The sequence below is a fragment of the Gadus morhua genome, chromosome 19, assembly GCF_902167405.1.
Source record: "Gadus morhua chromosome 19, gadMor3.0, whole genome shotgun sequence".
NCBI classification, from domain to species: domain Eukaryota; kingdom Metazoa; phylum Chordata; class Actinopteri; order Gadiformes; family Gadidae; genus Gadus; species Gadus morhua.
In genome coordinates, this window is record NC_044066.1 from 6052844 (window position 1) to 6077628 (window position 24785).

At 48.0% G+C, this 24785-nt stretch overlaps 1 protein-coding gene across 12 annotated transcripts in view; it reads left to right on the top strand.

Moving 5' to 3' along the window:
• The window catches only part of vav2 (vav 2 guanine nucleotide exchange factor), a 193652-nt gene that overhangs the window by 141899 nt on the left and 26968 nt on the right, over nucleotides 1-24785 (top strand). For 10 of the 12 annotated variants that reach the window (XM_030341601.1, XM_030341608.1, XM_030341604.1 and 7 more), the window contains exons 5-8: nucleotides 6843-6948; nucleotides 11722-11820; nucleotides 14274-14342; nucleotides 20944-21044. In XM_030341601.1, coding sequence (XP_030197461.1) covers nucleotides 6843-6948; nucleotides 11722-11820; nucleotides 14274-14342; nucleotides 20944-21044 — 375 coding nt within the window. Of the gene's footprint in view, nucleotides 1-6842; nucleotides 6949-9834; nucleotides 9850-11721; nucleotides 11821-14273; nucleotides 14343-20943; nucleotides 21045-24785 lie in introns of all 12 variants that reach the window. The other 2 variants (XM_030341613.1, XM_030341605.1) reach the window with 2 other exon arrangements.

Sequence of the window (24785 nt, forward strand, 5' to 3'; positions counted from 1 at the left end):
CCATTAGTTAATACCAACACTGTAGTAAGCCATGTTATTTCCTCTCATGGTATTATCAGATGCAACATTTGGCTAGTAAATGAGATACTCTGTAGAGTCTCAATAGTCCCGCTGGCTCGTGAATGTGTCTCTTTGTCTCTACTTCATCCGCCTCAATTCATTCAATGGAAGATGATTTAATTAACGTGAGTTTGATATGAGGGGTTTGGAAGGTACTGGGAACCAATAGCTGATGTTTACATTTTTACGCCTGTCACTTTGTGTATAAGCACCTAATAAATGACTGGATAGGAATCATTGCAGGAATGATTGCATGAAATGTAGCATTTTTATTCACTGGCCAAGAACACCATGTTTGTAAAAAAAAGTAATAAAGAGCCTTTGTGCATGTATGTCTAAACACAGAGGACAAGTAAGTTAACATGCATATTACATTATTACATGTAATCCACATGTGTAACAGTCATGTTGCTTTTTATATTTGTATGGTAGCCAAATAGGTAAAAATAAATGAAAAAAAAATAAACACAACTCAGAAGACAAATCGCCAAACACAACGACAAATCAGAAAACACAACGAGAAATCGGAAATCACAACAACATTAACTCCTGACGGTAAAGGTGGGAGCCGATCACAAAGATCAGGCTGAGGGCAAGTAATGTGAAAGTTCATGTGGCCTCACAAAGGAGGACACGATCGGACAAGGGAGTTAAGAATATTACTATACATTGCCCTTATGTTGCGAACAGGTGGTTGGAAAATGTGGAAACCCTTTCCGGTAGGAATGATGTTTTTTTTTGTTTTGAGTTTATGATCTTGATTCCGTAGTTCTATATGCCGTTGTGTTTTCCGAATTGACGTGTTTTCTGATTTGCGATTGTGCTTCCCTATTTCCCGCTGTGATTGGCACGTCACCACCGTACTTTGATTCATACTGATTTGTGTATGTCACACATACGCAAACCGTGTTCCGAGACAATGTGCTCCATTAACCAGATCCCCTTTGCTTGATATTTTACAATGACTTTATGATTATATAATGGTCATGCATAATAGCTTGCTCTAGCAAATTTGCACCCTTGGAAGAGCTGTCACAACATGTTTTACTCATCATGTGAGGGGAGCGGTCACAGTGCAGTAACGAACACACCGCCGCATCAGGAACATTTTAACAAAACATTCCAGCAGAAAAACAGCTTTGTCTCTTTGGAGAAGGTATTCAAGAGTCTGCTCTGATCCAGGATAATGGAAAAATAGATAAAGAGAGCTAAACCCTCCAATGCCACTGAATACTCCGATTTGTGCCGTGCAAGTCCATCTGAAATGTGTGCTTATTTACTCTTCAGTCGTTTAGCAAAAGCTATTATCCAAAGTGACTTACTGTGAGTTCAGATACATGGCACTAAGAAGCTGGTAGGGGTTAGTGCATGTTGCTCAAAGATGCCTACAGGTAAACTGTGGACAATGGGTTTAGAACCAAGAACCTTTTTGTGGGATTCAAACATCCATAATGCACTTCAAAGAAGCTTTAAGGGACTAAGTTCAGTACATGCCAAAGGATACCATGGCTGGTATTCGCAGGTTCTGATCCCCAAGCTCCTGCTTGCTTCCAGGCTAACATCTTCTTGCTATGCGGAAGCACATTAAAATCTCCAGCTGACATCCCTACCTACAGGCAGGACAGGCCAGCCTCTCCACAGAGCACTGGAGGAAAGCAACAAAAAATGGAAGCATTCATAACATGATGTTACTTTTAGGAAGCTAGAGAGCATGCTTGCCCTCTGGGGATCTGTGTTCAGTAGCGATAGCGTAGCACTGGGGCACCAGTGGGACCCTACGGGGCCGCTGGGATTAGCCAAGTGTTCAACGCAACGCTACTGCGGCTTGTAGCAGCAGTGTGGCCCTGCAGGGCTAGCAATGTGTAAACACTTGACCTGTGTACAACAGCGTTAGCCATAAGGCTAACAAGGCCCTGTACTGAGTCCATGGGGCCCCCCAAAGATTCGCCTGCTCTCTATCACACCAAGGCTAGCACAGGGATGTGGATGTTTGGGGACCGTCGTTACACACATGCACACACACACACACACACACACACACACACACACACACACACACACACACACACACACACACACACACACACACACACACACACACACACACACACACACACACACACACACAGACACACACACACACATTTGTGCACAAACATAAACACATTAGTGCAAACTCACACTATGCTCCAGGAAATAGGTAAATGTAGGCATCCATACAAATACGCACACACACGCACAGTCACACCCACACCAACGTCAGAGATTGAATGATTTATGTGTCTTACTGGCCCAGGCGACCAGATGACATGCATACTAAAGCTGTTATAAGACTAAATATGGATGTTTTCAACGTGTGCACACACACACACACACACACACACACACACACACACACACACACACACACACACACACACACACACACACACACACACACATACACACACACAGAAGCACACACACACACACACCCCTACATACTCACTCACACACAAGGATGGCTCGCCTCAAAATGAAAAAATCTGTTTGACCTCAAAGTATCTGCTTATTGACGGTTATCAGAATCACTTTTTAGGGAATTTAATTCACTGAAGGACGATAAATGATATTAAAGGTGACAATTTTCTTTAGAAAGGTGCTACATGTATTCACAAATAGTTCATGGTGTCCTTCATTTTCCCTGAAGATCTTCCTCCTCCTCATCTCCTCACATTAGTCTTTCATCGCTTTATGTCTGCCCCCTCTCTCATGGATTAGACCTGGGATTACAAGACATTTGGTAATCTCTTCCTCCCCTTCCAAACACTCTCTCAGATTACAGAGCGAGAGAGAGCGAGGTTAGCAGGTTTAGAGAGGGCCGTAAAGCCTGGGGGGCACTGGTGGGTGCTGAGCGTTAGACCGTTAATTTAGTGGTACATCTCCGGCAGTTATGACTTTGACTTTGTATGGGAAGTGTTGTGCAAAGGATCATGGGACGTCTTGCGACAGTGTAGTCTCACGATGCCAGACGATCTGAGATCTTACCATTTATTTTTTCACCAAACATCACAGGGTGTCTAACAAACGGTCCCTAACAGACCTTTGGTTTGACAGGAAATGATGCTCTCCCCCTCTTATCGTCCATTGTGAAACAAACTGAAAACATAGAGAATCACATCGTCACACGGTGAAAGCTTTTTATAAAAATATATACATAAAGTATCCTGATCAACTATATTGTTGACTTATTATTCGTTGAATGTCTGCTCAGTCCACAAGATTGGTGAAATGAAGGATTTCAGGCAACTTTGTTTGAATATTTGTAACCCAGTATAAGAAAGACTTTTAGTTAGTTAGTATGACAGACACACACACAACTCCTGCATGTCACTGCCGCATTATAAGGGTTAAAAAGTAGCGACGAAACCTGGGTGTTTTGTTCTAGTTGAGAGAATTTCTTAGCGACCGACTTGTGAGTCTAGCGCTGGCTTGTCGGATTGTGGTGCGCTGATAAACAATTCAGACAAAATGTGAACGGTTAAACTCACGTTATGCTAATGAGCCCGTTAATTGCCAGATAATTGGCCATTTGATTGATGGTGCCCAACATCTGGCGGGCACTGGTGGACTGGCAGAGTTGAATTTCATTTCCTGCTTTAAAGCACTTCAAGCAGTGCTGTAAACCATCCATAAGCAGCTGGCTCACTGGGGTGCTTATGGGAGTTGGTATGTAATGGCCACGTATGAAGCAAGAACCCTCAATTAACGGTTCAGACGGACCTCGTGATATCCCAGCTAGGATGCTGAATACATGATCAAAGCTCCATGCCCTCTCCAATCTTAACCATCTCCCACACAGTTCTGTTCTCCCGTCAGTGGAATGACTAGTCTTGTATCTTAGACCAAGCCGTGAACATAGTCTAACAGAGTGTTGTGTTAACACCTTCTGCACAGTCCCCCCCGCTCGGGGGCCCAGCTATTAAGTTCCTAGAAAAACGTGCGCCGCCCCGCACTTTCTCTGCTGTACCTGTAATAAAAAGACTGGGAACTACCTCCTCACCGGCGAGATTAAAAGTACATCAGCGCTTTCCTCCGAAGCACATAATGAGATCCAATTCGTCTTCGAGGACGCAAACGCAAATTTAAAGGCCGCGGAGAATTGGGCGCTACGGCGCGCTCCGCCCGCGGTCCTCCTCGTAGCTTTAGAGACGGTAATTGCCCCGGCCGTGTTGATTAACAAATTTAATTTATTTAGCTAATGACGCTCCCTGTTGAGCCATCACCGCCACAATAAGCTGTAAATGTTGCATACGTATTAATTGCTTTCCCAGAGAACATAGCGTTATAGGGGGTCGGTGGAGAGGGGGGTGGTCCTCAAGGGTCAGTAACCGCCCCCCCCCCCCAGAAGTCATTTGGCTCCCCACCGCAGAACGCCGTGTTGTGCTGGCTGCGGGCCTAATTAAAGGTCACTGCGCTAGCTGGGAGCCGGACCCAGAGCGGCGGATTAGAGAGACGTAGCGCTCTCCGCTGGATGGGGAAGCTGTCTGCTCTGACCGCTGTTTACGTGTGCACAGAAACACTGCATCTACCCTGGGTTTATTAAGGGAGTGTGGTACACAAAGGCTTTATAGTGGAGTGTTGTGTTTATGCTAGTGATATGCTCTACATTTATTTAGCCTTGTTGTGGTGATAAATTGTTTGCGTTTATAGTTTGTGTATAGTTTTTCTGCAAGGCACATATGGGGTTTGTTAAGGGTTCTGTTATACCTCCATGGCTTTAGAGTTGAGCACGGTTTTGAAACTAGCAATCTTTTCCAAATTGATTAGCATCATTGTTGTCGCAATGCATAATGTGATGATTTATTTTTTTGTGTTCACAGATGACTCAAAAAGTAGACTTCCTGGGGTTTGTAAAGGGTTCTCAAAAATGTTCAAGTTGAGTACCGGGGAAAATATAGCAATAGTTCATTTATTTAACCTTGCTGTAATAAATAATTTAGACACTAGCCCTTATCCAAAGTGACTTTGGATTTGAATTTATTTATTGAATTTGAGGATACGTGTCAGGCATCCTTCAGAAAGATGCTTAACCCTTTTCCGATAGGAACAGGAAGGGGTATAGTATATTGCTCAAGGATTACTTTTCAGAGACTGTGAACGTTTGGTATCAAACCCAGAACATTTAGTCTGAGAATGAAACACCCAATGTTTGTCTTGTGTGTACAAACTTTTTTGAGGCATGTTTGGTTGAATTTTGTTGTTGTTGTGGTTCTGATGAAACTAATAGCTGCAATGACATTGTGCCCTGAATTCAATATTTAAAAGGATTTGCTTGTGGAGTTGAATTCCCAAAAGACCCTCTACAACAGTGTCATAAACCACCCTCAGGCAACAACTGAACCTACGGCAATGGGATAAAAAGTGATGTTATGCATTAATAATTGTATTTTTTTAAGAGAAGGGCGGAATACAGAAACACAGCCTGGAGCAAAACGTTTAGGTTATTTCTCAGTGGTAGAACTGTTCAGAAGTGGTGGATTGGTTTTGCCACTCGTGCCAGAAGCGGTTGTAGTGTTAAATGTGTCAGTTTCTTCTGGGTGTTTTGTGCCTCTCGCCGTAGGGTGAGTCAAAAAACATTTGAATAGCAATAGCATTTTCAACTGACCTTTGTAGATTTATTAAATCAGCTAATGTTAGCGTATCGATTTGTCATGTGTATACGTGTATATATGTATATTATATATATATGTGTGTGTGTATATAGATGCTGAAAAGTCAGAAGTAAAAAATAATATAATTAAGTCTTGCAACCAAAACATGTGTGGTTGAAAGGATCCCTGATTTAACTAGCTGCATCTTGTCAGCTAAACATTGGTGTGTGACGGTGCATGTGATGCTTAACCCTTCCAGACACCACTGTGAACATTAAGCGCTCCCCAATGGAGCTCTGTACATCCACACACGCCCGACACACTGCAGGGGGTTCATAGCATGCCTGTTCATGAAGGTTAACCCGTCCGGACACGCTATTAATATTAAATGCTTCCCTGATGGAGCACCACGCTTTGGGCGTGTGCTAGTTCGATTATTTTTTAAAGGCTCATATAACGGGTTTGTTTAATCTGTAAAGTAGCACAATGTTAGCAGTGTTTCTTTGATAAACCTCTCTGAGCCCTGGAACTCAAACTTTTTTCTGATAACCCAAAAATATATTGAAGTCGGCTATCGACTTCAAATGACGACTTAGAAAATCTTAAATCGACGGCAGCCCTAGAGCTAGCTTACTATGATGTACAACTCTGGCTCATGGCTCATGCCAGCCACCAAGCTAACACATACGGTAATGACATGATTGAATATGCCAAGTAAACGTATCTACAGCTGTATGAGTAGTCGACTCCTCTAATGGTAAGTTAGCAAGTTAACGTGACATATTTTCACCAGCGGAGCTGAAGAAAATATCTCCACTCTTCCCAAGCTAGTTCACATCACAACGTTGTGGATCTACGTCTTTTGTTATTGTTTTGATTGAAAACCCCCTAGTGGATGAAATTACATTTAATGCATACATTAAGCACAGACATCTAACATATAATAAAACAACAATAGGTTTCAATAAAAATGATATATATTTAAATGGCCTTGTTTCTTTGTGTGTGTGTGTGTGTGTGTGTGTGTGTGTGTGTGTGTGTGTGTGTGTGTGTGTGTGTGTGTGTGTGTGTGTGTGTGTGTGTGTGTGTGTGTGTGTGTGTGTGTGTGCGTGCTCACGTGCCTCTCTGTGTGTGTGTGCGCGTGTGCAGCGAGCACGACCTGGGTGAGGATGACATCTACGACTGCGTGCCGTGCGAGGACGACGGAGACGACATCTACGAGGACATCATCAAGGTGGAGGTCCGCCAGCCCATGGTGAGAAACACCTCCTCCTCTATGCTCAGCTCCTCACCTCCACCCCTCACCTCCACCTCCACCACCCCCCATACCGCCATAACACCCTCCATGCCCCCATGGACCCCTCCACCTCCAAAACAACCCTGAGATGATCCTCCAACCCCCTCTGCTCTCTCACACCACCCCACCTCCACCTCCATGCACCTCCATCACCCCCATGCCGCTAAATCCCCCTCTGCTCTCTCAACACCCCACCTCCACCCTTCACACCTCCACACTTCCCCACCCCCATCACATACCTACACGAAGCCCCCCACCTCAAGAACAGCCCATGGTGAGGACATCTGTCGATTCGCTTTTTACACATCCTCCACCCTCCACCTCCACCCTGCAGCTCCACCCCACCCTCTGCTCCCCACACATGCCCTACCCACAGGCAGCCTCACCTTCAGAGTAGCCCCCATGCCTCCACCCTACACCTTCACACTCCTCACCCCCCCCAACCCTAACCCTAACGTCTACGTATCCCCCCACCCACAACACACCCCATAGTGAGGGGGGCATCTGTCTCCTTCAGCCGAGCTCCCCACACACTGCACACCCCCCCACCCCCACATACACACACACACACACGCGCGCACACACGCACACACGCACACACACACGCACACACACCCTACACTACCTTCACCCCTGACACCTGGATCACACATGATGTGTGTGTTAATCCATGCCAACACAAATCTACCCAAATGGATTAACACACACACACACACACACACACACACACACACACACACACACACACACTCACACTCACACTCACACTCACACTCACAAATGTAAATGAGCAAGCACCATAGAAAAAATACATGTAGAACACCCTTCAACATTCATATATGCACCGAACCATCCAAGCTTGCATGCTCTCACACACACACGCACGCGCACGCGCACACATCCACACATATACACGCACCAACAAACTCTCGCAGGCTTTCTCAGCGTCCTACCACACACAAGAACACAAAAGTACACACACAAAGTAGCTATCTGTAATGTTGTCACTGTTTGCATCATGGGTGAGACTGTCTCTAGTGCTATGTGATGAATGGTTGCGTTATATAACATTTATTATTATCTTACCTTCTATATTTTTTATATAACATCTTTCACTGTATAATCTTCATTATAACCATTTTATCACCTTATGTGTTTAATATAACATCTACATTATATGACATTATATATTTCTAGATATTTAATACAACAAATTTCAAGATATTACATCATAACATGTATCATTATGATACCTCATTTATTTATGTAACATATATCATTGTACAACCTTCTGTATGCTAAATATAACATAACTTATTACCTTCTATATGTATTATATAAAATAAATCATTATACCTTCGATCTGTTCAATATAACATTGAATATTATCTTCCTTATGTGTAATAAACATTTAATTATACCTTTATTATGTTTAATATAACATATATCATTGAGTTACCTCTATATGTATAATGTCAAAGCCAGCTTTATTGTCAATTCCAACATATGTGCCAGAAAAACGGAGGAAAATAAATATTATATTTACAATACATAAATTATAAATACAAATTTTGAATAATTCTGAATAGTGCAAAGTTAAGGCGAAACAAAACGGCATGTATAAAATAAAGTAAAAAAAGTAAATCCATTGAAATATGCAATAGGGGTTCTTGGGGGAAAATTGGAGGGGGGTTCAAAGTCCAGAGGTTGTGGGGGCAGAGGGGAGGGAGTGAGGGGAGAGAGTTGAGCTTCCTGACAGCCTGGTGGTCAAAGCTGTTTCCCAGTCTGGTGGAGCCGGCCCGGAGGCTGCGGTACGTTCTCCCAGATGGCAGCAGGCTGAAGAGGCTATGTGAGGGGTGGCTTGGGTCACCCACAATGCTGGTAGCTTTATCATCTACCATTATATTATCGATATGATTCAATTAAATTAGATTTTATTTGATATCCCTTCATCGCAGTTAGTCTCAAAGGGCTTGCTTAACAGGCCAAATATTTACAACTCCTCCTAGATTTAGACCCCCAGAGGGCATGACAAAACTCCCTTCTTATCAAACTATAAATCCTGATAAATTTGTCAGAGTGGGGATTCGGGCAATTTGTGCCAGACTTGAGTCAAGGCATCCAGTCATAGTCGCACAATAGACCAGGCAGCCAGTCACTGCAATAGACCAGGCATCCAGTCACGGTCACTGTAACAGACCAGGCCTCCAATCACTGCAATAGACAAGGCATCCAGTCACAGTCACACAACAGACCAGGCGTCCAGTCACTGCAATAGACAAGGCATCCGGTCACAGTCGCACAACAGACCAGGCGTCCAGTCACTGCAATAGACAAGGCATCCGGTCACAGTCGCACAACAGACCAGGCGTCCAGTCACTGCAATAGACATGGCATCCGGTCACAGTCGCACAACAGACCAGGCATCCAGTCACTGCAATAGACAAGGCATCCAGTCACAGTCAAAGCACTCTAAAACAGACAGTTATGAATCAGATGGGGCAAGGTGCACAGAAAACATGCAGACAACCGCTAATCTAGATTAGCAGCAGGATACTCAATATAACATCTAATATTACCTTCTATATGTTTAATATAACATCTAGTATCACCTAATTTATGATTAATAGAAAATATATATTAAATGACCTGCTTTATGCTCAATATGACATATAATATCACTTCCTATATGTTCAATATTATGTATATAATTCTTAATCTTTATGTTAAATATAACATCCATCATTATATGACCGTCTCTATGTTTGATATAACATCTATCATTATATTCTCTCTGTTTGTTTAATATAACATCTATCATTATATTACCTTCTCATGCTGCAGATCAGATATATGCAGGTAAGTGATGCAAACAATTCATTCATTCACTCCACAGTTGGGTCTAATTTCCGCACATTAGCCCTTCTCAAAATGCATTATAATGCATGTAATGCAAAGGAAAACACTGGGCTGTGCATTGAGGCGGCAGTCATTCTCTCCCTTCAACACATACAGGCTTACAAACACCTGCTTTAACCCCCCCAGCTCTGCTAGGCACGCGAGCCCCTCGTTGTGTCACCCTGCGTCGTATCACAGAGCCTCACCTCATATAGCATCGAGCCGTAAGGAAGCGCTCCCACTCTGACCAATGAGAGCTGCTGCACTGAGCCCTTCTGACGCGCAGCAGAAGTTAATATAAACTCTGTTTTTAAACGCGTCGACACGTCATTCGTTGACTAAACAGTGCTTTCGAAGAAAGAACATGTGTTCATTAATAAAATAATGTAAAGATAAGAAGATGTAGCCAGGAGGAAAACTGCCGCTTGTTAAATTTGTTAATACATATCTTTACTGGCGGACTTAATTTGCATTCCTGCGTCCAATTGCATTGTGGTCCGTCTACATCGTAGGGTGGGGTGGGGGTGCATCACGATCCCATCGTAGGGATCATGATGCACCCCTGTATCATGTACAACGATCACGGACGAGGTGCGGTGATTGTTTAAATGAGGACAACTTAACGAAAGACAACATTCGGAGGACCATTGTGCTGTTATTGAAGCTTCAGGCGAGTTTGGTTGGAAGATCGGCAATGAACACCTCGGGCCGTTAAATGAGTCGACGTGAACTGAATGCATGGTCCACTTGTTATTACTCACAACAATAAAAAAACGAATATAGCTTTAGCCCTCATCGTTTTCGATTGTACATCTACGTGCTCCTCTCGCTCTGGACGCGGCGGAGCGGGTCGTAAGTTGACGCAACGCAACGTGCCGCTTTTCATGCTCAGTGTAGCTCCTGGATTATACACACACACACACACACACAACCCCCCTGAGAGGGACAGGATAGCCAGTGAGCCCAGCTGAGGTTAACTAAACCATCAAAGGCCTCGCCCCTCACCCCCTCTGATTGGCCGGCCCTCCTGATTGACAGGATGTAGCACGGAGAAAGTCATGGTTCTATAGTCGTGATGTGGTGTTTTGTCTGTGTGTGTCTTGTGATGAGTTGGCATGTGTTTGTGTTGGTGTCGACTAGTACATATTCATCCTCCCCTTCTTGTACACGCACCCACTCACACACACACACACACACACACACACACACACACACACACACACACACACACACACACACACACACACACACACACACACACACACACACACACACACACACACGTTTGATACATGTAGACATGTCAATGTGACTTTGTGAAAAAGGACTGGATGCACACAATCCACAAATCCAGAGGCACACCCATACACACGGACACCACACACACACACAGGTATCTACATGGAAACAACACAAACACACACACCAGTCTTACATCTGACTTACATGTGTCTTGGGGCGTGCTGCAGTCTCTCTGTAATCACACAGCTTCATTCCCAGTCCACCTCATCCCATTCTCATCGACCGTGAACATTCCTCTTGATTTTGACTATGGTTCTCTACATCAGTGGAATCACAACTGGCCTAACCACACCCTAGAGTTAAATGTGTTTTAACTTTCACGTGTCATAAGGTTACGACAGGGCTTTTGTTTCCTTGTTGTGACTGGCATCTGTGAATATCAATGTATAAAATGTTTATATCAATGGTGACCATACAATGCAATATGTCTTCTCTCTGTAGTGCGAGTACTTCAAGCTGTCTATCGGTCGTAATAATGAAGTGTGTGTGTGTGTGTGTGTGTGTGTGTGTGTGTGCACTTGGTCTCTATAGAAGATGGGCATGAGTGAGGACGACAAGAGGAACTGCTGTCTAGTGGAGATCCAGGAGACCGAGGCCAAGTACTACAAGACCTTGGAGGACATCGAGAAGGTATGGGAACACACTGGGTGTGTGTTTGTGTGTGTGTTGGCGTATATCTGCACAGTATTCAACTGAAATGATTACGGCAAATGTTCTTCCAAATGTTTAGATCACTCATGTGTCAAAATGGATGTGACATCCAAACACACACGCATACCGACAAACACACACACCGAAACACAGACACGCACACACACACACTCAGGAATACAAAGCTCTTGTGGGAAGGGCCACAGCGTGGAAAGGTCAGCTATTGGCCGATTCACCAGGGGCCAAATGTCAGAGGATCAATGCGGTTATTATTGGCTCACGATCACAGAGGGAATCCCTTCCCTGGGTGGAATCACTAGAGATACACACACCTTTATACACACATTCAAACACATACACACAATATGCATGCATACACGTACACACACAATGCGTCCACAAATTGACACAGGGCGCCCATTAAAATGTATTCGAGGCCTCGAGTCAATATATGCACACATTTGAAATGCACACTCACACACCCCGTCACACACACATTAAACGCTAAATTGCTTATTCGTCAGTAAATCAGCCTTTATTAGTTGGTGAAACAAACAGCCGCCTCCGACGACACAATGCTAACGCGGATGGTTCTGCCGCTGACGATCCTAGCGAGGCCTCAGCCGCTCCACTGATCCCATTAGGGCTAAGAATACGCCGCAGCGCTACGTGGTGCGAGCGCTAGCGCGGGGCAGAGGGGAGCGGGAACACAGTGAGAGGCTCTCGCTGTGATCAGGGGACGCGTTGGGGCGTAATTGAGTTGGGGTTAATAAAGCTCGTCAGCTCGTCATCATTTTATAACAGATTTATTTGTTATCGTTAGCAGCATGGGAAGCGACAGGCAGGTAATGATGTTAGCCAAACGGCCGGGCTGTCTCAGGTTGTCTTCACGGCTGGGAGTTAGTGCAGCTTTTATCGGAGCTATGGCAGCTCACAGCCGTGTAGCAGTTTGAGCTGCTCCTGTTTATACTGCTGCTGTTACCTACCTTCCTTTGTAAAAGGTGAAGGTGTCGATGATGAAACTTGATGAGCGTGTCATCTTTTTCACATGATATGAATCTTATTTTTGCTGAAAACTTCAATGCAAAGTATTGCATGTCTTAACAAGGCAAAAAACACAACAAGATCAAGATACAATTAGCTAATCATGTTTTTTTTAATGTTTTTTGTATCTATATTTTGTAGTTTTAAAGGCCGATCCTGAATCTAACATGATTCAAATGTTCCATTGAAAGACATTAAGTCACCGTAGTCTATAATAGCTGAACCGTCGTGTTGGGAACCTTTTGTCTCATAGGTAAAGCCTGTAAGTTGAACAATGTTTTTCTTTTGGGGGATTTGACTCATGACTTTTCTATTTGCTGATGTGTTTTGCTTTCAATAAAGGTCAATTTTGTTGGTTTGATGACCACTTTATGTCATGGCAGTTGCCATGACATGAGTATATTCTATACTGTAAAACTATATGGATAAATAATGTCATGCGATCAGATCAGCATTTCTTCTATACATTGAAATGTATGATTGAAATGTATTTTAAATATCTCACCATCAACCCACTTATGCATCCTCTTTGATTTCATAGGTGCATTATATTTATCACGGTATATTCTATTAATCTAAATTATAGCATATTAGGCTAATAGTAGCCTATATTATCTATCAGGCTGAATGCAGTCATGAGTCATTGAGCGGATGCGCTCGTCATTTAGCGTAGGCCCCTATCAGACAGCTATACACAGCTCGTCTCTTTCAGCTGCAATTGTGGAATATATGATTCAGAGATCCGTCAACGACGGGTCTCGCCTGAAGAGTTTAATTTCATTATGCAGATTCTTAGTCGAGGACACCTTCGTAGTTTAATATGCTGACAAACCCTCCGTCCACCAGCTGAGAGGATATTACTGTCTTAGTATATGTCTTGTATTTGTATTTAAACTATGTTTTTGTCCTTTTTTTAACCCTATAAACATCTGGCTGAGGTGAAATGGTGGTGAAAGGGAGTAGGTAGTGCATTTTGTGTAAGGGCTAATGTACCCTGACAGGGTGATGCAGGACCCTGACGCGGGGCAGAGCCGTCTGAGACACCCTAGAGTGGTTATTTTGTCGCTAATGACCGGCTCGCAGTACATAAGCTCCCTTTAGCACGGTTACGTTCTGAGGAAATCAATAATTTCACACAAATTAAAACAACAAATCATGATTTTAATGATTTAACCTTGGTTTAATTGCTTCCGCAAAGAAAAGTAGTTTGTTTGAATCAACGGTTGTAAATAGCGTCCGTATGGCAACGGCCTGTGATACAGAAATAAAAGGATAGAATGCCGCAATTGACCGATCAGAATTTAGTATTCAACCGAGCCTTGTGATTAAATGAATTATGGGTGTTTAGCTCTCTAACCCTGTCACCTCATGTCTCCGCCGCTGTTCAGAACTACATGATACCCCTGAAGCAGGTGTTCACTGTCCACGAGATGGAGGCCATCTTCGTCAACTTGGAGGTGAGTGAGGAGTGAGAAGCCCCCCCCCAGAGGGTAAAGAGTCATATCATATCAAATGTTATGGTCTCTAGGCTGCAGATGATTGACAGGAGAGGGGGGGTGTGCAGAGGAATGACCTACCTGGGGGGCGGGAGGATTGATGCTTATTTTATTGATTGATGGGTCGACAGGCCTATGGGAATGTAGTAGGAGCCAATGCTGTATAAATAGTCATGGTTAATAGTGCTTTCTAGCAGGAGCCTTTTTTAATTTATGTTCTTTCAGGCCACCTTTATAAACAAAGTGCATCTGTCAATGTACGGCAATAACCCTCAACGGAAATATTTTTATATGCATAAATTCATTTTCAATAAAAAAACGACCTTCAGAATGATGCATGTGTAGCGGTATCGTATTCACTGTGTATGTTGTATAGTGCGTGCCCCCTTTAAGGGAAGGGGGCGTGGCACCCACCTGGTGTTACAACGCAGGTCTTAAGGAACGCACCTCTGGCTGTGCGGGTTCTGTGTTTTGGGAAATAAATCCTTCTCGTGTTTTTCACCGGAAATCAAGTCTCCGTCTCCATTTCATTGCGATCTCCTACATTGGTGACCCTGACAGTTTCCGGACGTTTTACCGGATTACTGTTCTATGCGCTGGAAGAGCGAGGACGCGCAGATCGGAGATTGGGCTATGGAGTTCGATTCGGCGGAAGGTTCCGTGGCTGCTGCTCCGGTGATGGCAGTCTCCCTGAAGCTCCCGGAGTTTTGGGAACGGCAGCCGCGGGTCTGGTTCGCGCAAGCGGAGGCGCAATTCGCGCTGAAGGGGATTACTGCGGATGAAACCAAGTTTTATTATGTAGTCTCCGCGCTTGGTGGCTCGACGGCGGCCAGAGCGATGTATATTCTCGAGGACCCCCCGGCCCGTGGGAAGTATGCATTGCTGAAGGGGTTCCTGATGGAGACGTTCTGTTTGTCGGAGGCTGAACGGGGCGAGCAGCTTCTGGCATTGAATGGCCTCGGGGACTCCAAACCATCGGAGCTCATGGATCACATGCTCAATCTCCTGGGGAGTAATAGGCCTTGTTTTTTGTTTCGGGCTTTATTTATGCAGCAGCTGCCAGTGCGTGTTAGGGCAGCTCTAGCCAACAGCGACACCACGGACTTTCGGGCTCTGGCTAGGGAGGCGGATCGCTTTTTCGCCGCCGGGCGCGAGCGCTGCACGGCCGTATTGGCTCACACCACTGGCGACCTGGAGATGACGGACACCATCGCTGTGGCCGCGGCGACACGACGACAGCCACAGCAGTCTGCAGGCCTGTGCTATTTCCACGCCCTGTATGGACCCAAAGCTAGGAGGTGCCGCCCCCCGTGCAGTTTCGTGGCATCGGGAAATGCACGGGCCGGCACTCGCTAGCTGCCGTGTGTGTCGGCCGTTCTGGGGGTCTGTTATTCATCACAGATACAGGCTCTGGGCGACGGTTCCTGTGTGACACGGGGGCCCAGGTGAGCGTTCTGCCCGCGTCACGCATTGACAGAATAGGGGGCGGCCACGGCCCCGCCCTGGAGGCCGCCAACGGCAGCCCCATCCGCACCTTTGGGACTAGGACTGTTAATTTATGTTTCGGGGGTCAGCGTTTCGGCTGGGATTTTGTCACCGCGGAGGTCTCCACACCCCTCCTCGGCGCCGATTTCCTCTGCGCCAATGGCCTTTTGGTGGATGTGATGAACCGGCGCTTGATAAGTGCTGAGACTTTTAGCTCCCTGGCATGTGAGCTCAGTGGCTCGGGCACGACGAAGCTGTCGGGCGCACTCTCACCCTCCGATGTGTTTTCCCCCCTCCTCGCGGAATTCCCGGAGCTTACGGAGCCCACGTTCTCAGCTGCCGCCACCAAGCACGGAGTGGAGCATCACATCGCGACCACTGGCCCGCCGGTCTACGCCAGGGCCCGGCGCCTCGACTCTGCTAAGCTCGCCGTTGCTAGGTCTGAGTTTGACACCCTGGAGCGTCTTGGAATTGTCCGGCGATCGGACAGCCCCTGGGCTTCCCCGCTCCACATCGTCTCGAAGCCTGGCGGTGGGTGGCGTCCATGTGGGGATTACCGCCGGCTCAATGACATTACGGTGCCCGACCGCTATCCGATTCCCCACATCCAGGACTTTTCTGCCCGCCTGGCCGGTGCGGTAGTGTTCTCCAAGGTGGACCTCGTTCGGGGCTATCACCAGGTGCCCGTCCAGCCGCAGGACGTCCCGAAGACGGCGGTGATCACTCCGTTTGGACTATTTGAGTTTTTACGGATGCCGTTCGGCCTGAAGAACGCAGCCCAGGCCTTTCAGCGCCTGATGGACACCGTGCTGCGGGACCTGCCATTCCTGTTCGTTTACCTGGATGACATTCTGATCGCCAGCGCCTCCACGGCCGAGCACATGAAGCATCTGCGAACACTCTTCGAGCGGCTCAGCCAGCATGGCCTGATTGTCAATCCAGCCAAGTGCCAATTCGGCCGGATCGCCATTGACTTCCTGGGCCACCGCATCACCAAGGAGGGAGCTGTTCCCCTGCCCTCGAAGGTGGCTGCAGTGGCGGACTTCCAGCGCCCTCTTACAGTTCGGGCCCTGCAGGAGTTTTTGGGGATGGTGAATTTTTATCACCGTTTTGTTCCCCGTGCGGCCCGGCTCATGCGGCCCCTGTATGAGGCACTCAAGGGTAAGACAACAAAGCATATTATTGACTGGACCGCTGAGAGAGAGGCGGCCTTTGGGGACACTAAACGGGCATTGGCCGAGGCGACTATGCTGGCGCATCCTTTGCCTGCGGCGCTGATTGCCCTGACCACCGACGCTTCGGACTATGCTGTTGGTGCCGTGCACGAGCAGTTGGTGAACGGCGTCTGGCAGCCGCTGGCATTCTTCAGCCGGCAGCTCCGCCCCTGCGAACGGAAATATAGCACCTTCGATCGAGAGCTCCTCGGCCTTTACCTCGCCATTAGGCATTTCCGTTTCCTGTTGGAGGCTCGGCCATTCTCCGTTTTCGTGGACCACAAGCCGTTGACGTTCGCGATGGCGAAGGTTTCGGAGCCGTGGTCTGCCCGTCAGCAGCGACAGCTGGCCTACATCTCCGAGTTTACCACGGACATCCGCCATGTGGCGGGTAAGGACAATCACGTGGCTGATTGCCTCTCCCGGGCCATCGCAGGAGCTGTCCACCTGGGAATCGACTACACCAGCATGGCAGGTGATCAGGCCTCCGACCCGGAGGTCCAGGCTCTGAGGACAGCTGTCACGGGACTCAGGTTGGAGGACATCAAGTACGACAACGTCGGTGCCACGCTCCTGTGTGACGTCTCCACTGGACAGCCAAGGCCGGTCGTGCCCGGCAGTTGGAGGCGTCAGGTTTTCGATGCCGTGCACGGCCTTGCCCATCCTGGGCGGAGGACATCACAGCAGCTGGTGGCCGGGAAGTTTGTCTGGCATGGCCTTAAGAAGGACATTCGGGACTGGGCTCGGGCCTGCGTGGTTTGCCAGCGAGCCAAGGTGCATCGGCATGTGACTGCTCCGCTGGCGCATTTTTCAGTGCCGGAGCGGCGGTTCGACCACGTGCATGTGGACCTGGTGGGGCCCCTGCCGCCCTCTCAAGGGTTCAGCTACCTCCTAACGATGGTGGACAGGACCACCCGTTGGCCGGAGGCTGTCCCGCTGGCATCCACTACGACCTCTGACGTGGCCCGGGCGTTCATAGGCACCTGGGTCGCCCGGTTTGGCCCCCCTTCTGATGTCTCCTCTGACAGGGGACCTCAGTTCACTTCCGAGCTGTGGAATGCGGTCGCCGGGGGCCTGGGTGTGCGGCTCCATCGAACAACCGCTTATCACCCCCAGGCTAATGGGTTGTGTGAGCGGTTTCATCGCTCCTTGAAAGCTGCACTCCGGGCCAGCCTTACGGATGACGGTTGGGTCGATAGGCTCCCCTGGGTCATGTTGGGCCTCCGGACTGCCCCTAAGGAGGACCTGCGGGCTTCGTCGGCCGAGCTGGTTTACGGACAGCCACTACGGGTTCCTGGGGATTTCATCCCCACCGCCACAGCTCCCTGGTCGGCAGCCCAGGAGCGGACCTCGCTCCAGGACAGGGTCCGGGGTTTCACGCCGGTGCCCACCTCGCAGCACGGCCTCCCGAAGGCTTGTGTGCCGCCCAGCCTGCGGACGGCGGGGTATGTGTTCATCCGCCATGATGCCCATCGGGGTCCTTTCCGTCCTCCCTACGACGGTCCGTTTCGCGTCCTGGAGGCCGGTGACAAGGCCTTCTTGGTAGACATCGGGGGCAGGCCTGACTACATTTCGGTCGATCGCCTCAAGCCAGCCCACCTGGATCTGGACCAGCCCGTGGGGTTGGCTCTGCCCCCGCGGCGGGGTCGTCCTCCGGTTTCCAAGCCACACCGCCTCATGACTCCTGCACTGCCTGCTGTGGCCCCCGCACCGGTTCCGCTGAGTCGTTTCGGGCGGGTGCTCAGGGCTCCTTCCCGTTGGCCTTGACTGTTCGGGAGTGTGAATTCTGGGGGGGCGTCTGGGGGGCGACAATCACGTGGCTGATTGCCTCTCCCGGGCCATCGCAGGAGCTGTCCACCTGGGAATCGAGGCTCGGCCATTCTCCGTTTTCGTGGACCACAAGCCGTTGACGTTCGCGATGGCGAAGGTTTCGGAGCCGTGGTCTGCCCGTCAGCAGCGACAGCTGGCCTACATCTCCGAGTTTACCACGGACATCCGCCATGTGGCGGGTAAGGACAATCACGTGGCTGATTGCCTCTCCCGGGCCATCGCAGGAGCTGTCCACCTGGGAATCGACTACACCAGCATGGCAGGTGATCAGGCCTCCGACCCGGAGGTCCAGGCTCTGAGGACAGCTGTCACGGGACTCAGATGTCTCCTCTGACAGGGGACCTCAGTTCACTTCCGAGCTGTGGAATGCGGTCGCCGGGGGCCTGGGTGTGCGGCTCCATCGAACAACCGCTTATCACCCCCAGGCTAATGGGTTGTGTGAGCGGTTTCATCGCTCCTTGAAAGCTGCACTCCGGGCCAGCCTTACGGATGACGGTTGGGTCGATAGGCTCCCCTGGGTCATGTTGGGCCTCCGGACTGCCCCTAAGGAGGACCTGCGGGCTTCGTCGGCCGAGCTGGTTTACGGACAGCCACTACGGGTTCCTGGGGATTTCATCCCCACCGCCACAGCTCCCTGGTCGGCAGCCCAGGAGCGGACCTCGCTCCAGGACAGGGTCCGGGGTTTCACGCCGGTGCCCACCTCGCAGCACGGCCTCCCGAAGGCTTGTGTGCCGCCCAGCCTGCGGACGGCGGGGTATGTGTTCATCCGCCATGATGCCCATCGGGGTCCTTTCCGTCCTCCCTACGACGGTCCGTTTCGCGTCCTGGAGGCCGGTGACAAGGCCTTCTTGGTAGACATCGGGGGCAGGCCTGACTACATTTCGGTCGATCGCCTCAAGCCAGCCCACCTGGATCTGGACCAGCCCGTGGGGTTGGCTCTGCCCCCGCGGCGGGGTCGTCCTCCGGTTTCCAAGCCACACCGCCTCATGACTCCTGCACTGCCTGCTGTGGCCCCCGCACCGGTTCCGCTGAGTCGTTTCGGGCGGGTGCTCAGGGCTCCTTCCCGTTGGCCTTGACTGTTCGGGAGTGTGAATTCTGGGGGGGCGTCTGTAGCGGTATCGTATTCACTGTGTATGTTGTATAGTGCGTGCCCCCTTTAAGGGAAGGGGGCGTGGCACCCACCTGGTGTTACAACGCAGGTCTTAAGGAACGCACCTCTGGCTGTGCGGGTTCTGTGTTTTGGGAAATAAATCCTTCTCGTGTTTTTCACCGGAAATCAAGTCTCCGTCTCCATTTCATTGCGATCTCCTACACATGCATAAAACTACACACTGACACAGTTTAATATTTGCAATGACAACAGTTCTCCCCAAAATACCCTTTATTCGATTTTTTTACAAGAATTGTGTCCAAGAAAAACGGAAACAGTTTGTTATAAAGTGAATGCTAGAATGCTAAGGAATTGTTGTAAAAATGCAAGTGCTAGGATGGTAAGGAATGTTTTTATCAAGCAAATGTTGGGATACCTTCCATTCAGTTGCAATATAATCTGTGGCCAAAACAAGCACTTTTAGAGAAGACATTTACCGGGCACTATTGCCCCAAAGTACTGCTTTGAAGCACTTTTTCAGTTTTGCTGTAGCTGCGTACTCGCTCAATACTGGACCGATCTCACAAATGGTCTGCATTAGTCCCATACACCAAATTATAGTTTGAAACTTTCCAAAGTTTACTGTTATGCTAGGACGTAAAGGAAGTGTCTGGATGCTGTGTGTTGTTAAAAAGTGAATGGTAGGAAGCTAGCAAACTGCCTGAAGGCTGTTTATTGTATTCAACTCCATGCTAAGATGCTAAAGAAGTGTCTGGATGCTGTTTGTTCTTATAAAGACCATGCTAAGATGCTACAGAAGTGTTTGGATGCTGTGTGTTGTTATAAACTTCATGCTAAGATGCTAAAGATGTGTCTGGATGCTGTGTGTTGTTATGCACTCCATGCTAAGAAGCTAAAGACGTGTCTGTGTGTTGTGTCCCAGGATGTGATCAAGGTGCACTTTACTCTGCTGAGGGCCATCGACCTCAACATGGTGGGAGGAGGGAACGGCCTGGGGAACATCTTCCTGGACTTCAAGGAGAGGTCAGGGATACATCGATTTACTGTCATCTGTGTGTTTATGAAAAGGATATGTTTTGGGTTGATGTGTGTGTGTGTGTGTGTGTGTGTCGGATTGATGTGTTTGTGTGTGTGTGTGTGTGTTTGCGTGTGTGTGTGTGTCTTAATGAATAAAATATCTTGTGTTGATGTCTGTGTCTGCATGCACAACGTGTTGTGTTAATGAAGCTGGTATTGAGAGATAGAATCGGAGTGTGTGTCCGTGTGTGACCACTTGTGTCCCCAAAACTCCCTCCAGGTGTTTATGATGGCATTAATTCTACACATTTTACTCAGGACCTCTGCTTCAGGCCTGTCCTGGGGAGACACAGGGTTGCTTTAGGTCTCCCAGGATTACACAGCGGATAGACAGGATTACTGTTGACGCAATGAATCAATTAAAACAAAAAGATGCGAGAGGGAAAAAAAAAGCTGACGATGCATCTGTCCACCAATCAGATGAGCCCTGTAAATCTACTCAAAGTCGCGGCACCCAAAGTCTCCCCGCTTTCTGTTGAGTCAGATGTTTCCTAAACACAATTGTGCCGCCCCTCTTATCAGATTTGTTCTGTGTCTAATCCCAGCTGTTCTGCTCTCTTCTGAGCTCTCCTCGTCTTCTCTCCTCTCTTTTGTCCTTCTCTCCTCTCTCCTCTCTTTGCTTCTCTACACTTCACTTCTCCTTTCTACTTTCCTCTTCTCTCCTTCTACTGCTCCCTCGTTACCTCTCCTCTCCCCCTTTCTCTCCCTGATCCTCTCTCATCTTCTCTTTTCTGCTCTCATCCCGTCCCCCCTCTCCTCTCCCCTCTTATCCTCTCCTCTTCGCCCCCCCTTCTCTCCTTCCTCTTCCTCATCTCCTTCCTCTCTTAATCATATTGCCACGTTAACACACACACACACACACGCACACACACACACACACACACACACACACACACACACACACACACACACACACACACACACACACACACACACACACACACACACACACACACTCATAGAAAGATACACTTACACACACCCGCACATACACACACTCCAAAATACCCCACCCACCACATGACTGCCGTTAACCCCTTCAACCATCCAAATGTGATCTGTGTATAGGGTATTACTCTATTAGAACAGCCTGAATGTATGTGTTTATAGAGTACTCTAGGGTCCCAGACTGTATGTGTGTGTGTATCGGGTAGTACTCTATTAGAACAGCCTGTATGTGGGTGTATCCAGTACTCTTGGGATCCAGCCTGTGTGTGTGTGTGTGTGTGTGTGTGTGTGTGTGTGTGTGTGTGTGTGTGTGTGTGTGTGTGTGTGTGTGTGTGTGTGTGTGTGTGTGTGTGTGTGTGTGTGTGTGTGTGTGTTTAGTACTCGAGGGTCCCAGCCTTTGTGTGTGTGTGTTTGTGGGTTCTTTAAGTGAGACGGTGTGTCTGCTCTCTACTGGGTTAAGTGTGGTTAATCTGGCGTTGAGCGGAACCAAGACTGCTCCATGCTGGGCCGAGTGCTGTTGCATCCTGGGTAACGGTGTTGACGCCGGTGATTGGTCTTGGCACGAGGTCATGATTTCGTATGCAGTAGGCACGGTATGATGATGGTGTGTGTGTGTGTGTGTGAGTGTTAAGTGTTAAGCCTTGCTATAGTGCAGTCCAGACACATCCCAATGTGTGGAAGTCGGATACATTTGACTTGAGATGTGTGCGTTCATGCGTTCTTCCTCTCTGCTCATTTCCCCCCATGCTCCTCACTTTTACTTTCCCCTCATCTCCTATTCTCCTCTCCTCTATCCCCTCCTCCCCTCTCCTTCATCCGCTCTCCTCCTTATTTGTTTCACTCCCTGTGTCTCTTCTGCACTTTCCAGTCTGCTCTTTTCTCCTTTCGTCTCTTCTTATCTCCTCTTCTCCTTCTCTGCCTTTTAATTTCCTCCCGTCTACTCTTATCCTTTGCTCCCCACTCATCCCCTTTCCTCCCCTCTACTCCTTCCTCCTTTCCTCTCCCTCATCCCCCCTCCTCCTCTCTACTCCTTCCCACTTTCCTCTCCTCCTGTCCTCTCCCTCATCCTCTCTCTATCCTCTCCCTCATCTCTGTAACATGATTCTGCTCTAGCTATCCTCCCTTCCCTCCCTCCTCTCTGGGTGTTTTAATTTTAACTTAATCTCCTCATCCCTGGGAAGGGCCGGACAGCTGGCCTGAGGGCTCTTCAGTGGGTGTAGGTGGCCGTCGCTTCCAACATGACTCCCTCTGCCCGCGCCCGAGTGCTGCCTCACGACATGCTAGCATGACAGGGCACATCTGAAGAAACGGCTTCCATCTCTCCCTCTCCATCCTCCCCTCTCTTCCACAAAGACGCAGGCACAGACGAACGCACCCGAAGCACACGCAGAACCACGTATGATGGCACAAACCAAAAAAAAAAACACAAACACACAGAAGTGCACACAGGAACACATGTATGAAGCCAGACACACTCACACAAACATTCGATCACAGACATGCAAGCACACACACAAGGAAACGGTTATGCAAACACACACAATCACACACACACACACACACGTATTCACAAGTATAACACAAATTGTCACACACACACACACATATTCACACACACACACACACATACTCCCACACGTTAAAATCCACACACAGTGTTGCCTGTTTAGTTCATTGGAGGACTTGATCCGATTGCTGGGACGTATGCAAGTCTTAACTTGCACGCAATTCAGAAAGCGATCAGCCTGCCAAGTACTTCCTGCTCCGGCCTGGAGTTGAGCCCCGACACAGATTCCAGTAGCGACGGTAAAATTAACAAATCCCTGCACAGAGTCAACCATAATGTAGCCCGGCACCTCCCTCCAAAGTGGACCGATTCAAAGACACTAAACCCAATCACAGTTTTCAATTTGACTGGCTGCCACAACTAATTATCGTTACCCAGGGAATATTGGCGCTTTGAGTGAAATTGTCGGCTAAATGTAACTGAAAAGTAAATTGGAAATATTTATGGTTTGCGCTGCTCTTACTCCGTGACATTAGCTAATGCTAATCATAGGATTAAATAATCATGGGATTAGCATTAGTACATAATAGGAATTAGCAGCAGTCAGACAGGTAAATCCAGCATTTGAGGCTTGATATACCTGTGAATGCACAGGGATTTGCATTTGAGCAGACAGTCTACAGTTTTAATTTACATATATTTACATGTATTCATTTAGCAGACACTTTTATCCAAAGCTACTTACAAGTGAGGCTGAGATCAATCAAAGCTTACAATCAATGCACAAAAAAAAATCGAAGCACAAAATGTGTTAAATCATCAAACATCGTCTTCGCTTCCGCTAAACATTTAACGAAATGGTGGGCTCTGTTAACAGGGGATTCCCTGACATCCTCATTGTATAGACATAGATGGAGAGTATTTCAGGATGGAGGTTCAGTTGAATTGCTGATGATGTGCATCACTTCCTCTCCCAGTTATCAGCGCCATTGGCGCCAGTAGTTGCCTCATAATGAGCGTGCTGCAGCTCCCTATCTATTGGTTGATGGTATTACGGTAGAACCAGGGGGACTCATGCTCCCCGTCCACGTCTGTCCTGCCCAGGATCTCAGGCCCGCCTGCTGCCGTGTCACTCATTTGGCTATCTGGGCTTGTAAGTCCCACTGACCTTTGCAACAATGCCGCTTTTTCTTTATATTTCGGTCCCCTCGCGACTCAGGAAATAGACCCGG